Source organism: Musca domestica, unplaced genomic scaffold, assembly GCF_030504385.1.
Source record: "Musca domestica strain aabys unplaced genomic scaffold, Musca_domestica.polishedcontigs.V.1.1 3, whole genome shotgun sequence".
Classification (NCBI taxonomy): Eukaryota; Metazoa; Arthropoda; class Insecta; order Diptera; family Muscidae; genus Musca; species Musca domestica.
Window position 1 is genome coordinate 6379554 of NW_026712299.1, and position 16661 is coordinate 6396214.

The 16661-nt window shown below is 35.1% G+C and overlaps 1 protein-coding gene across 1 annotated transcript; it reads left to right on the forward strand.

The window, feature by feature from the left end:
• The first annotated feature begins 7531 nt into the window (after positions 1-7531).
• Positions 7532-15125, forward strand: LOC101897958 (chitinase-like protein Idgf1). Its single transcript, XM_005179350.4, has 3 exons — positions 7532-7748; positions 9430-9981; positions 14324-15125. Exons 1-3 carry the CDS (start codon positions 7625-7627, stop codon positions 14980-14982), a joined length of 1335 nt encoding a protein of 444 aa, XP_005179407.1. The 5' UTR covers positions 7532-7624; the 3' UTR covers positions 14983-15125.
• The last annotated feature ends 1536 nt before the right edge of the window (positions 15126-16661 follow it).

Genomic DNA, 16661 nt, shown 5'->3' on the forward strand with positions numbered 1-16661 from the left:
AAGTACTGCAATTTGTATCTGTTGGCTTGCTTCCGTTCGATTTCACTTTGACCGCAAAGTCTTACTCATGATTGACGCCCAAGTACAGATATAAATACGAGATTATAAAATTCTCAAATCTCGCAACTATATCGAAATTAGTGAGACATTATCTTCACTAGATACAGTTACGTAAACATTTTTCATTTAAATGTCTATAGATTTGAGATATAGCTCTACAAAAATGCGTCTAAAGACGTTAAATTGCAAGATCCATCCCATAAACCTTAATGCTTAATTTTCTTAAAATTAAGGACACAACTGACGATGTTTGACAGTGAAACAAAACACGAAACGTGTGTGAGCTGTTTGAAAGAGGTTTGCCAAATTATAAAAGCCAGAAATCACCCTTTATAAACAACAGCCGCATAACTTTTGGAGAATATGTCAAGATCAACAAATAAAAAAGCTGTAAGTTCGGCCGGGACGAAATTTGAATACCCTCCACCATTTGAAACGAATTTGGCAATTCTCAAAAACAATAAAATCCTTTAAAAATTCTGTTAAAATCTTTAAAATATCGAATGTAGCTGTTACATTAGGGTTCATACGACGACATGGACCTGCAAAGGTAACTTTTGTCATAAGCCATTACAATATTCAAATGCGAAACTTGAAAAAAATCGGTAAATAATATAGTTAAAATCATCAAAATAACGAATATCGGGAGGGGCCTATACGAAGACCTGGACCTACATAGACAATTTTCTGTCATAGGCTGTAGTATCCATTACGAATCTCAAATACCAAATTTGAAACAATTCCGATGAATAATGTCATTAAAATCATGGGGAGGTACCGTCATATGGGGGCTATATGTAGACGTGGACCTGCACAGACAATTTTCTGTCTTAGGCTGTACTATCCGTTACGAACTTCAAGTACCAAATTTGAAACAATTCCGTTAATATTGTCGCTAAAATCATCAAAATACCGAATATCGGGACGTACCGTTATATGGGGGCTATACGAAGACGTGGACCTGCACAGACAATTTTCTGTCACAGGCTGTGGTATCCACTACGAACTTCAAACACAACATTTGAAAGAATTCCGGTGAATAATGTCGCTAAAATCAACAAAGTACCGAATATCGAGAGGCTATACGTAGACGTGGACCTGCACAGACAATTTTCTGTCATAGACTGTAGTATTCATCTCACACTCCGATGAATAATGTCGCTAAAATCATCAAAACACCTAATATCGGGAGGTACCGTTATATGGGGGCTATGCCAAAACGCGGACCAACAAGGTCCATTTTCAATCCCAAAAGTTCTGCAGACATAATATACATTTGAGTCAAATTTTATCAATCTACTTCAATTCGTTCGGATGCTAGAGTGATTCGGACCACAGACGTACGGACATCGCTAAATCGATAATAGAATTTTATGCTGATCAAGAATATATATACTTTGTGGGGTCTAAAATGAATATTTCGAGGTGTTGCAAACGGAATGACAAACTTAATATACCCTCCATACTTTGGTGGAGGGTATAAAAAGACTCTGTTTATTTCTTCCACAAGGTACTTAGAAAAAAATTTAAAAACAACCAATTAAAAAATCCTCATTAAAAACTCCAATAGCCCTTCAGAAAATATTCATAAAAAATCAGAGCTATATGACCCTGCACAAGATATTCTTTAAAACGCCACTATAATAGTTTCTAGAGCCATTCATGAAATATTCATTTAAAAATCCTCGATTATAGCTCATATGAACCGGCCGAAAATATTCCCAAAAAATCCTTTCTTAAAAACTCTAGGAAAATTAAAAAAACTCGCTTAGAAGCCCTTAAAGCCCTTAAAAAAAATAAATAAATAAATAAATATTTAAAATCCTCGATTATACCTCTTATAGACCTCCATACAATTTTCTTTAAAAATCCCGGATTATAACTTCTATACAGACCGAGATGAAAAAATAGCAACCAATTTCAGAGTGCTGTCATTTCTAAGCCACTCGTCTGACAGCTGTTAAAATTATTCCAGTGACAGCTCATTATATTGGTTACAAGCGTACAAACGTATTTTGGTGAGAATTTTCCAGAAAAAAAAAGTTATTCGTTATGGAATTCAAGCGTGATAGTGTGATTTCTTTATATTTGGCTGGAGAACCACAATTGGCTATCGTTAGAGAACTCCAACATTTAAATGCTAATAAATTTTTTGCGTCTCATACCATCGCTCGTTACCGTGATACTGGTAGCGTAGCCCGACGTCAAGGAATTGGACGTAAGAAAACATCAACATCAGTTGAAATGGTTCGCAAAATTAGAGAATTGATTTGATCGAAACCCGCGTCGTAATAGCCGAAAAATGAAACTCGGGGTAAAGCCATTGAAATTCCACAAAGTGCAAGAACTTACACAGCAATAGAATGAAAATATACTCAAAAGAGCTAAAGAGTTGCTTCGTTTGGCCGAAAGTGTTGAACTGCCGAATTTGTTTTTCTCCGATGAGAAAACATTCGTTGTCCAGCAGTTTGTAAACATGCCAAAGAGGTCAGCCGAAAATGTGCAACTTCGGTTGGCCACCAGAACTCAAGCGCCGGCCATGGTGATGGTGAGGGCCGCCATAACAGCCGATGATCGCTTTCTGCTCGTATTAATCGATAGGAGCATCAGAATAAATGCCGATTATTACCGCGAAAATATTCTGGAGGGTGTATTAAAGGCTTGGGCACGCAAACATTTTGGCCGCAGACCTTGGACATTCCAACAGGACTCAGCACCATAGCACTCGGCAAGCGCCACCCAAGAATGGTTACAAAATAAGGTTCCTCGCTTTATTTCCAGCGCACAATGGCCTCCAAAAACTCCGGATACCAATCCGTTGGACTATTGTGTCTGGAGTATTTTGGAAAGCAAGGTTGGCACTTAAAAATACCAAAGTGTCGATCACCTCAAACAAGCGCTTCGCCGAGAATGGGCCAAAATATCGCAGAGCAACATTCGGGCAGCGGGTCGCTGTTTTAAGGTCATAGTTCGTGCCAAAAGGTGACCAATTCGAACAAATCTAAACTTATTCTAAAATTTGATGGTATTTCCAATATATTTTGCTTTCATTAAATAAAATTAAAAAAATGTAAAAATTATGGCGTTTGAATTTGCTGCAGTTTTTTATCTCACCCTGTAGGTCCACGTTTTGGTTCTCATTTTAATTTCCCATATTTTGGTGATTAAAGCGACATTATTCACCAAAAATGTTAAAAATTTGGTATTTGAAGTTTGTAATGGATACTACAGCCTATGACAGAAAATTGTATGTGGGGGTCCAGCCATCGTATAGCCCCAAATAACGGTACCTCCCGGTATTTTGTACTTTTATGAATTTAACGACATTATTCACCAGAATTGTTTCAAATTTTGCACTTGAACTTCGTAATGGATACTACAGCCTGTGACAGAAAATTGTCCGTGCATGTCCAGGTCTTCGTATAGTCCCCATATAACGGAACCCCCGATATTCGGAATTTTGATAATTTTAGCGACATTATTTTCCGGAATTATTTCAAATTTTGTATTTGAAGTTCGTAATGGATACTACAGCCTATGACAGAAAATTGTCTGTGCAGGTCCACGTTTTATAACCCCCATAGTAGCTCCCTATATTCGGTATTATGATGATTTTAGCTACATTATAAACAATTTTTTTTCAAGTTTTGCATTTGAATATTGTAATAGATTGTGACAAAAGTTGCCTATGCAGGTCCACGTCGTCGTATAGACCTTAATAAAAGGCTACATTCGGTATTTTTAAGATTTTTATACCCTACAAAACTATGTGTTGAGGGTATTATAAGTTTGATTGGCCCAAAAATTATGTAACACCTCGAAATATTGGTTTCCCATATAGGAAAGTATATATGGATCTTCCTAGCTCGCCGAGCTGAGTCGATCTAGCTATGTATGTCCGTCCGTCCGTCTGTCCGTCTGTCCGTCTGTCCATGTTAATTTGTAATCACTCTACAGGTCGCAATTATGGTCCGATCTTCACGAAATTTAAAATGGAGGTGGGGCTAGGGTCAGAATAGAACCCTATTTCTTTTGGTGATGATCGCATAATATTTAGGGGTTGAAATGGACCAAATACTGAAAAATTGTCGGATTTTGCAGTAGCTATACAGGTCGCAATTATAGACCAATCGACGCGGAATTTCGCATGTAGCTAGAGTTTAGGGCGGGGAAGAAGCCTACCAATTTGGGTGGTCATCGGACAATATTTAGCGGGTAAAATAGACCATATATTTTGTGTTGAAAAAATTCAACATTTTTCATTAAACCGCGAATATTTTAAATCCCGGCGAAATCACAAAGCCATGACAAGGTTACTTCTGATCTTTACATTGATGTTAACATCCAACAAAACGGATATATAGCAAAATATGTGCGATATATATGTTTATCAAAGAAGATATGCTTGAAAAATCTCTTATATGTCGAGAACGGCTGAACTGATTTCGACAGTTCTCATTAATTCAGAATGGCCTTTTGGCAGGAAAGAAAAAACGTCTAAAAAAATCGCATAAAAATATCTCTCTAAAGATGAAAATATTGATTTTCTAAAATTTTCTCATATTTTTTCAATTTTGTCATATTTTTGGCATATTTTCATTTTGAATTAAACATTTGGTAATATTTCTACAGCTAACAAAACTAAGTAGTTAGGATATCAGGATATCATATACAGATCGCATTTATGGCCCGATCCTAACGAAATTTTGCATGGGGATCAGATGAGGGTCAGAATAGAAGCCTTCTCTTTTTGGAGATGATCGCCATATATTTAGGGGTTGAAATGGACCAAAAAACTGCAAAATTGTCTGCAGGTCGTAATTATCGCCCGATCCGCACATCTGAATGGGGGTTACCGGACATTTCAAAAGCCAAGCAGTTTTGGATGGCCATCCAAAAATATTCAATGTGTGAAGGAGTTTGCCAACTTTTGTAGACAAAATACGAAAATGTCCATTCCAGTGACTTTTTGAAGAATTCACAAATACAGGAAAGACGCACATCTGACTATTTCGTTAACGCTGATTTCGTTGAAGAATATAGTCAAATGTCTATATCTCATATAGATGCGTTTCAGTCAAAAACCAAAAATAAATGTTAATCTTTTGCCACTTCTAAGAGATTATGGGTCTTTGGGAAATATTGGTTCCAGATCTAGGAAGACCATTTACGTCCAACATCTACCAATACATTGGAAATGAGCAAATTAGTTTAAGTTGATATTATCCGAAAATTAGAGAACGAAACCTGATGATTTTCTTTTATTATTTGTCACAATATCTTGTGGAATTCTTTCGAGTATCTCGCCTATATAAACTGTATCGTTTATTATAGTGTTGTAGGGTATTCAACGGTCGGCCCCGCTCGACTGTAGCCTTTGCTTACTTGTTTATTATACCCTACACCACAAGGTGGTCAGGGTATTATGTCTTTGTGCATTTGTTTGTAACAGGCAGAAGGAAACGAGATAGACCAACAGTTCCTTTTGATGATCTGCATAAAATCACATTCTGAGTCGATTCATGCATGTCCGTCCGTCCGTCTGTCCATGTATTTTTGTAAACAAAGTGCAGGTCGCATTTATTGCCCCATCCAGATGAAATTGTGCACAGATCATTTTTTTGGTCCAAGGACGAACCCAATTGAAATTGGAGATAATCGGTAAAAATTTAAATATAGCTCCCATATATATCTTCGTCCGATTTGCTTTTTATTGTGCACCAATCAGCCTGAATTGTATGGAATTTTCCATATACACCCAAATTAGGCCTGAAAATAAGTATGCCAAATTTGATCGAAATCGGTTCAGATATAGCTATAGCTCCCACATATATTGTTCATCCGATTTGTTATTTTTGCCCTCCGCAGCCGTAATATGCACTCTGCAAACAACAATATTTGGGGAAATATATCAAATACAGCTCAGAAACACATTTGCTAAATTTTATCGAGATCGGTTCAGATTTGGATATAGCTCCCATATGTAACTCCGTCCGATTTACCTTTGATTGTGCACCAAACGTCTAATATTCGTCTAAATGGGACGGAATTTGGCACTTACGACCGAATTGAGTCAAGCTAGTAAGTCAAATTTGGTGAAGATCGGTTCAGATATAGCTATAGCTTCCATATATATTATTCATCCGATTTGTTATATTTGTTACCCACAACCGTAATATGCACTCCGTAACAAAGATATTCAGGGAAATATATCAAATACAGCTCAGAAATCTCTTTGCTTAATTTTATCGAGATCGGTTCAGATTTGGATATAGCTCTCATATATATCTTTATACGACTTAAAATTAATTGTGCACCAAATGGGAAATACAAGTCCGAATTTAAAAGATACAAATGTTTCGGCATATTTAGTCCTTTAAATTTTAAATTATAATTATAATCATAGCGTGTATGATTGAATTCTCCCATAAAAACTTTTAATTCTTATGTGGAGCTCTACTAAATTAGCAAAGTGGTGTAGGGTATCATAAAGTCGGCCCACCCGACTTTAATACTTTCTTTACTTGTTAAGATTGTAACAGAATTTTTAACGAATTTTTTTCTGGCCTGGCCGAACTAACAGTTTTTTTTAGTTGTTTATGCTGATTTCATTGACGAATATAACCAAATATCGTAGACAAGCAAATTATATAGATGATTCTAAATTTAGAGATACAAAGGGGCCTCCTGCTTTTGGAGATGATCGGTTCAAATGGTTTTTTCCTGATCACACAATTGAAACCAATCGACATGAAATTTTGCATGAGAAGAGAGTTAAGGACAGGGAAGAATTTCTGCATTTTGGATGACCATTGGATTATATTTAGCTGTAACTAACAGCACGAGGGTGTGCATAAATATTGAGTAAGTGCCCCTGGTCAAAAAGCTAAGTGTAATATCTGTGCAGTGCTCTATGACATAAATTCAAAAGCGAAATCTTCCAAAATAGATTTGGACATAAGGGGGCTTTAACATATTGTAGTGTTGTAGGGTATTACATGGTCGGCCCAGCACGACTATAGCCTGTGCTTACTTGTTTATTATTTAATTTAAATAATTCTCTAAAAATCTCTATTAATCCTTGAAAATGTATTCCATCCGTAAATATTTCGCTACGTGATGGCATTCCACTTGGAAAAGTAAATGTTATTTTTGCCCTCATGCTATTCCGGTAAATCCCTGAAATAGAAAGGTTTAAGTTTCGAAATGACGTTTTCAAAATTGCTATTAATAAACGCTAAACCAAAAACAAACTTGAGTTCACGTTTTCGATTACGAAGAATTTACTCAAAAAACTGCTTATTTTTTATATTTTTGTTTTGCATTTTTTTTGTGTACATATGTATGTATGTGTGCGTGGATTTATTTATTTATTGAGAAACAAGTGTTATCACTTGATGATTGAGTCGGACAACAAGGTTTTTATTTTTGTATTTCAATATTCAGATTGTCTACAATTAGCGAGTGGCATCATAGACAGCTCAGTTTGAGTCAGTCACTGCAAAAGTTCACATCGTCGAAAATTGCAAATCAAATCAGAAGAAAGGAAAAGAGGGTTAGCGAAATGAAATTGTTGGTAACAATTGTGGCATTTCTTGCCCTGAGCCACCACCACGGAGGGGTTTGGGGTCAAAAATCGGAAAAAAGGATTGTGTGCTATTACAATGCCCAAAGTTCCCTGAGATCAGGTATGTTATATTACGGAAACTATGGGAGGTAATTATACCCTACAACACTATGTGTTGGGGGTATTATAAGTTTGATTGGGCCAGAATTTATGTAACACCTCGAAATATTGGTTTCCCATATAGGAAAGTATATATGGATCTTCCTAGCTCGCCGAGCTGAGTCGATCTAGCTATGTATGTCCGTCCGTCCGTCTGTCCGTCTGTCCGTCTGTCCATGTTAATTTGTAATCACTCTACAGGTCGCAATTATGGCCCGATCTTCACGAAATTAAGAATGGAGGTGGGGATTAGGTCAGAATAGAACCCTATTTCTTTTGGAGATGATCGCATAATATTTAGGGGTTGAAATGGACCAAATACTGAAAAAATATCGGATTTTGCAGTAGCTATACTGGTCGCAATTATAGACCAATTCGCATGTAGCTAGAGTTTAGGGCGGGGAAGAAGCCTACCAATTTGGGTGGTCATCGGATAATATTTAGCGGGTAAAATAGACCATATCTTTTGTGTTGAAAAAATTCAAAATTGTTCATTAAACCGCGAATATTTTAAATACCGGCGAAATCACAAAGCCATGACAAGGTTACTTCTGACCTTTACATTGATGTTAACATCCAACAAATCGGATATATAGCGAAATATGTGCGATATATATGTCTAACAAAGAAGATATGCTTGAAAGATCTCTTATATGTCGAGAACGGCTGAACTGATTTCGACAGTTCTCATTAATTCAGAATGGCCTCTTGGCAGGAAAGAAAAAACGTCTAAAAAATCGCATAAAAATATCTCTAAAGATGAAAATATTGATTTTGTAAAATTTTCCCATATTTTTTCAATTTTTGTCATATTTTTGGCATATTTTCATTTTGAATTAAACATTTGGTAATATTTCTACAGCTAACAAAACTAAGTAGTTAGGATATCAGGATATCATATACAGATCGCATTTATGGCCCGATCCTTACGAAATTTTGCATGGGGATAAGATGAGGGTCAGAATAGAAGCCTACTCTTTTTGGAGATTTTCGCCATATATTTAGGGGTTGAAATGGACCAAAAAACTGCAAAATTGTCAGCAGGTCGTAATTATCAACCGATCCTCACGCACATTTGAATTGGGTTTACCGGAGATTGCAAAAGCCAAGCAGTTTTGGATGGCCATCCAAAAATATTCAATGTGTGAAATAGTTTGCCAACTTTTGTAGACAAAATACGAAAATGTCCATTCCAGTGATTTCTTGGAGAATTCACAAATACAGGAAAGACGCACTTCTGACTATTTCGTTAACGCTGAGTTTGTTGAAGAATATAGTCAAATGGCTGTATCTCATATAGATGCGTTTCAGTCAAAAACCAATAATAAATGTTAATCTTTTGCCACTTCTGAGAGATTATAGGTCTTTGGGAAATATTGGTTCCAGATCTAGGAAGACCATTTAAATTAATTTCAGTTGCTATTATTCGAAAATTAGAGAACGAAACGTGATGGTTTTCTTTTATTATTTGTCACAATATCTTGTGGAATCCTTTCGAGTATCTCGCCTATATAAACTGTATCGTTTATTATAGTGTTGTAGGGTATTCAACGGTCGGCCCCGCTCGACTGTAGCCTTTGCTTACTTGTTTTTATTTCAAATTATTTTTTATGTTTTGTTTTTTTTTTTTTTAACATCTCTAGGTTTTGCCAAATTCCCCCTTGCCAGCCTGGAGTATGCCCTGCAATTTTGTACCCACCTCATGTACGGCTATGCTGGCCTCACCCGCGAATCATTTGAAATTTCCAGTCTCAATGTCGACTTGGACATGTTCCATTTCCGCCAGATAACTGAAATGAAAAAACTCTTTCCTGACTTGAAAATTTTTCTCAGCCTGGGCGGAGATTATGACAACGATGAAGTGGATCCCCAGAAATATGTTCATTTTCTAGTAGGTGGCAAACCGCTGTACGATAATTTTGTCCAAAGTTCTGTGACGATGTTGAAAAATAACGGTTTCGATGGTTTGGATTTGGCTTTTCAATTTCCACGCAATAAGCCACGAAAAGTCCATGGCACCTTGGGAACATATTGGAAGAAATTTAAGAAACTTTTTACTGGCAATTTTATTGTCGATCCCGATGCGGAAGTGCACAAGGAACAATTTGCGGAATTTGTGCAGAATCTCAGGGCGGCATATAGCAATGCGAATTTGTCGTTGGCTTTGACAGTGCTACCAAATGTTAATTCCACATGTAAGTAAAATGCAGAATAGTGTTTCGAAATTTTTGAGAGAAGTGCAATTTGGTGGTGTTTTTGAGGGAGATATTTAAGAAATGGATTTTTAAAACAATATTTCTAGGGACTTTTAGAATTTTAATCAGAGATGTTGAAGAATATTATTCTGGAAATTTCAAAGGTTTAATCGCGTGGATATTTAAAGAATATTTATAGAGATTTTAAGAAGTTATATAGGGGATTTAGAAAATTATTTTTCCAAAGAATTCAAGAGCATTAATCGCGTGGATATTAATTTTTTTAGGTTATTTCAAAGCTTTAATTGAGGATTTAGAGGAACATTTTTCCAAGGACTTTTAAAGAATTAGTCGCGTGAATATTTAAAGAATACTTTTTAAGGATTTAATAGGGAAATTTAGAGAATATTTTTCAAGGACTTAATTGAGTGGATATTTACAAAATATTTTTGGGAATTTTTAGATAATATTCTTATAGATTTTCGGGGATTTTAAAAAAATATTTTTTCAATGGCTTGCAGAGAATCAATCGAGTGGATATTTATAGAATATTTGCCAAGAATTATTTGGAGATTTTTTAAGGCTTTTTTAAGAAATATTTTTAGGAATTTTTAGATAATATTTTTAGAGATTTTTCGAGGATTTTTTAAGCATATTTTTTCAAGGACCTTCAATCAATCTCGGAAATATTTAAAATATATTTTTAGCAATTGTTAGAGCTTTACTCGGGTATTTTGAGGAATATTCTTCCAAGAACTTTTAGAGCATTAAACGATGGATATTTGAATACTATTTTTAGAGATTGTTTTTTTAAGGATTTTCAGAGCATAAATGATGTAGATGTTTGAATCGTGAATATTTTTATGGATTTTTATTGCTTTTATCGAGGAGTTCTTAATATATGGATACTTGGATATTTAAAAAATATGTGTAGGGATTTTACAAGCATTAATTGAAGATTTTGAAGAATAATTTTCCAAGGACTTTCAAAGCATTAATGACGTGGATATTTAAAGAATATTTTTTTGTGATTTTTAGAGTTTTAGTCGGGGATTTTGAAGAATATTTTCTCAAGGACTTTCATATTTGTAATTTTTTCAAGGATTTTTAAGAATATTTTGTTCGAGGACTTTTAGAGAATTATTTGCGTAGATTTGAAAGACTAATTTTTAAAAATGTAATCAGGTATTTTAAAAATCACTTTTTTAAGAAATTTCAAATGCATTTTTGAAGCTTTAATCGGACATTTTGAAGAATATTTTTTCAAGGACTTTCAGAAGAACTTTCAGAGCACTAATCGCAGGGATATTTAAAGGATATTTTTAGAGTATTTTCGGGTATTTTGAAAAGTATTTTTCCATGGACTTTCAGGGCATTTATCGCATGGATGTTGAAATAATATGTTTACGGATTTTAAGGGATTTTGGGGAATATTTTTCAATCACTTTCAGATCATTAATCGCACTAATATTTAAAAACAATTTTAAGGGCTTTTAGGGATCTAACAGGGGATTTTGAAGAATATTTTTTAAGGACTCTCATAGGTGTAATCATTGATTTGCCAATGATGTTCTTTCCAAAGTTTTCGGGGCTTAAGAAAATTATTTTTTATATCATAGGAGTTATTCCTGCGCTTATTGAAGGATTTTCAAAGTAAATTCTTTCAAGGATTTTTAAGAGCTATAATCGATTGTTTCAAAGAATATGTTTCTAGGGTTACTTAGCTATGTTGGTGGGTTTTCTGACAGGAGGTCAGAAAAACATTCAGATTTTCAAGAATAGTTTTTAAAGAATTATCTTTTTAATCATAGCTTTTTAAAAAATATTATTCCAAATACCATTGCAAATTAAAAAAAAAAATATATTCTTTCAAGGATCTTCATGGATTGTAAAAAATATTATTTTAAAAAACATCGCTGATTGTACTCTCAGACATAGGTCACAGAGGCTTATGGTATTAGACCCTATGTCTCTTTGGACTAAATTCGTTTCAGGTCATTTGATGTCGGTTTGTGTGCACGATATCTCTCGAAGAGGATACCCGATTTGGTCCAAACTAGGTTTCGTCGTTTCGGAGAAGGTTTCGGAGGCAATATCGATTCAAACTTTGTAAGTCCGAAAATTTTGTGTCAGTGCTTAGTCAGACGCAATTATTGGCAATATCGCCTTAAACTTAACCCATTTGCGTATTTCTACTAACACAAGATCTGTTGATCTGTTGTGGAGATGGTAGATATCGGTCCACTGCTTCTTGCGACACCCCCACAAAGGGTCGAAATTTTGAATAACCAAAACGCTCATAAAATTTGAAATAAGCGTGCGATCCCAATATTTCTACTTACGCAAGATTTGGGGTGCGTGGGCGTGTGATAAGGTTGTATTTTTGGAAATTCGTACTTAAATGGTACCAAAAGTACTAAAATATACTATCAATTTAATACTTTGTACTGGACAAACGGAATAGGGTAGAATTCAGAAATTTAGAATAGTAGTAACTGATGGAATGCAGGATAGATGTGCTAAAGGGTTTAATTTTTGAAATTCGAACTTTAAGGTTGCGAAAGTTTCAAAAATGGTACTAAACTTCTAAAATGGTACCATTTGGTATTATGTGAACATCCGTTCACATAATACCAAATGGTACAATACAGAGCTAAAAACTTGAAATGTGGTAAAAGAATCAGGTTTGGCAAATAAGTTTGATATATGAAGGTAGTTTTGGAGTGTGTACTACAAGTGCACGAAAACTGCTAAATAGTACTATATTTGGTACAATTTTAGGGTTGGTGAATAGATAGTGCTTGAATTCTGAGATTTGATATGAGAATCCCTGGCGGTTTCGAAAATATGTGTTATAATTGTACGAAAAGAGATTTGGTTGTGGTTTGCAAATGTGTTCTACATTTGAATAATAAGTACTTCATGGTACTTAATTTGAAACTGGGTGAAGGCATACTTTTGGAATCCTTAAATGTGATATTGAGGTTTCTGTTGGTAAATGGAATTGAGATTTAGAGGTGATTTTGAAAATGTATACAAAAGTACAAGTACTAAATGGTACTATATTTGGTACAATTTGGTATTGGGTGAATATATAGTGCTGGAAATCTGAAATTTTGTATTAAGGTGACTATTCATGTGTAGGGGTGGTATTGGAAATATGTACTATAATTGTACGAAAAGTACTTGATGGTACTTAGTTTGGTATCGGGTGAAGGGATAGGACTGAGATCCTCAAATCTGATATTTAGGTCTCTGTTGGTATCTGAAATTGAGATATCGAGATGGTTTCGGAAATGTGTACAATAATTGTACGAAAAGTACTAAATAGTACTTAATTAAAATAGTACTTAAATTAAAATTGGGTGGATAAATAAGGATGAAATCCAGAAATTTGATATTAAGGGGTCTGTTGGTATCTTGGATTGAGATATGGAGGTGGTTTTGGAAATGTGTACCATAATTTTACGAAAAGTATTCAATTTGGCATAGGGTGGAGGGATAGAGCTAGAGTCCCGAAGTTCGAAAGGTATTAAATGCTACTAAATTTGAAGCACTGTTGCTACTAAGCATTCTATTGGGTGAAGGGATGGAGCTAAAATTCTGAAATTTGTTATTGAGGTCACTGTAGGTATCCAGGGTTTACATATGGAGACGTTAATATTGTTGTGGACCGGAAAATTGGACGTGGATCCATTGTACCCAGATTTTTACTAATTTCCCCCTCGCAAAACTTCTTTACGAAAAAGGAATAATATATAAAACCTTGAAATTCTGAAAAATTTAGTACACTGTAGGGAGGTTTGATTAAAAAAAGTCATATTGCCGAACTGAAAAAAATTGTGAATTTTTTGTACTAAAAAAAGGCATAACACAAGCTCTTGAATCAAATCTTAAATTTTAATGTGGACTTTTCTTAGACGAAGTAGCTGGCACTTACTGGTTATTCGGAAACAATTTTTAATAAATTATTTTGTTTAAACTAAAAAAGTGGAACTAAAATCGTTATTTTTTTAAATGTATTAATTAAAGAAAATATTTTTTCAAATTAAAACCCTTGAAAATCCAAAATACCAAATATCGAAAATTAATTTTTTTTTATTATTTTTGGCGCGGAATTTACGAACTTAGATTTTTAATTTTTTTTAATTAGAAGACTTTTCAACACCGATGTATGAAACAAAATTTATGTTTTTGATTTATTCAGCCTGAATTCTTAATTTTTTTAAACCAAAGGAAGGATTACTTTTTTGTTTTGAAAATATTATTTCATTTTCTTTTAAACCAAAATTTTAGGATGCCTTTAAAATTCTAATCCTATAAATTTCAATTTTCCTTTCAGGGTACTTTGATGTGGCGAAAATTCACAATCAATTCGATTACATCAATCTGTTTGCCTTTGATTTCCTAACACCCGATCGCAATCCCGAGGAAGCTGACTACACGGCCCCTATATTTTTCAAAGACGAACAAAATCGTTTGCCGCACTACAACATTGAGTTCCAGGTGAATTATTGGCTAACAAATGGCTGCCCGGCCAGTAAACTTAATTTGGGTGTTGCCACCTATGGCCGTACATGGAAAATGACCACCGATTCTCAGGTGTCGGGAATGCCAGTAGTACCGGCCACATATGGTCCAGCCGACGCTGGAGTTATGTCTGGCAAAGCAGGTCTTCTGAGTTGGCCAGAAATATGTGGCCTCTTGAATAAGGCCAGCACAGTGGGTTCGTTCCGTGGCGCCAACGCCCCGCTGCAGAAAGTCATCGATATTGAACATAAATATGGTAACTATGCCTTCCGTCCAGCGGACGAGAATAATGAACACGGCATTTGGATAAGTTTTGATGATCCAGATTTTGCCGGTCACAAGGCCGGCTATGCTCGTCTAAAGGGTCTGGGTGGCATGGCTGTGTACGATTTAAGCTATGATGATTTTCGAGGCTTGTGTACCGGGGCAAAATTCCCCATATTACGTTCCGTACAAAATGTTATTGAATAAATGTCTTTCTTATGTAATTTATTATTGTTATTGTTGTAGTGGAAAAATCAAATACATTTAGAGATTACCAGAAGGGGGAAATTGTCGATGTAGTGTTAGTGAAAAATATTATTAATAATAAAATATTGTAAAAAATAAACTGATATTGACCTTGAGTTCTTTTCAATATTGTGTGATAATGATCAGGGTCAGTTTTAAAGATTACATAAAGAATGTAGCGATAAGGTTGGTAGTCTGGATGTTAGATGTATGTGGTAAAATAAGTTTTGTATTGCCATTTTAAATAAATAACAGAAAAAAATGTTAAAAACCTATTAAAAATTGTAAAAAGTGTGTGAGTCAACAATAAACAGAAGAACCGGCTGGGGATAGAATCTGGAATTTGGGAATGTATGCAAAAATGGTACTAAATCCTTTGATTGTTAGATAAGATTCAAAACGAATTAAGATGGGAGGCTAAAATTTTGCATAGATCAGTCTTTTGTCTGCTGGCAGGTCACGTTCGAAGATGGGATATAACCGTCCACGATATTCTATAGCCCCAATATAACGGTACCTCCCGATATAAGGTATTTTGATGGTTTCAGCCACATTTTTCAGTGGAATAGTCTGAAAATCCACACAAGGATTTCCTTTTGTGTACTTTGCCTCCTGGAAGAGAAGTGTCTAAATAGGTCCACGATAGGCTGTAGTACCCTTTACGAACTTCAAATATGAAATTTGAAATAATTCCGGTAAATAATGTCGCTAAAATATTCAAAATAACGCATATCCGGATTTACCTTTATATGGGGGATATACGATAACGTGAACCTACACTCGATTTTTTGGGGGATATACGAAAACGTAGACTTTCATGTCCCATTGATGCAAAATTTTAGCCTTCTATTACAATTCGTTCGAAAGATGGTTTATAACGGACAGGCAGACGGACATCGCTAGATCGCAGATCCACAATATATATACTTTATAGGGTCTATTAAAAATATATATCGGAGCTGAGTTCACCCGAAAATCACACCATTTGGACTGATATTAGTCATTATATGAGATGAGATGAGATGAAAAAATTGCAACCAACTTCAGACTGATCATTTCTAAGCCACTCGTCCGATAGCTGTTAAAATTATTCCAGTGACAGCTCATTATATCATTTACAGGCGTATTTTGGTGAGAATTTTCCAGAAAAAAAGTTATTCGTGATGGAATTCAAGCGTGATAGTGCGATTTCTTTATATTTGGCTGGAAAACCACAAGTGGCTATCGTTATAGAACTCCAGCATTTAAATGTGAATAAAGAAGGAAGAAAACAGCAACATCAGCAGAAATGGTTCGAAAAGTAAAGAAACGACTTGATCGAAACCCGCGTCGCAGTGGCCGAAAAATGGCTCGTGAGCTGAACATATCGAAATATTTCATTCGACAAATATTGAAAAATGAGCAGGGGTAAAGCCATTGAAATTCCAAAAAGTGTAAGAACTTACACCGCAACAGAAAGAAAATAGACTCAAAAGAGCTATTGAGTTGCTTCGCTTGGCCGAAAGTGGTGAACTGCCGAATTTGGTTTTCTCCGATTTTCGATGAGAAAACATTTGTTGTCCAGCAGTTTGTAAAGAAACAAAATGATCGTGTTTACTTGCCAAAGAGGTCAGCTGAAAATGTGCACCTTCGGTTGGCCA

Coding starts and splice junctions, on each gene's coding strand:
- LOC101897958 (XM_005179350.4), top strand. CDS start 7,625: ATGAAATTGTTGGTAACAATTGTGGCATTTCTTGCCCTGAGCCACCAC. Junction 7,749..9,429: donor CCAAAGTTCCCTGAGATCAG/GTATGTTATATT, acceptor TAACATCTCTAG/GTTTTGCCAAATTCCCCCTT. Junction 9,982..14,323: donor ACCAAATGTTAATTCCACAT/GTAAGTAAAATG, acceptor TTTTCCTTTCAG/GGTACTTTGATGTGGCGAAA.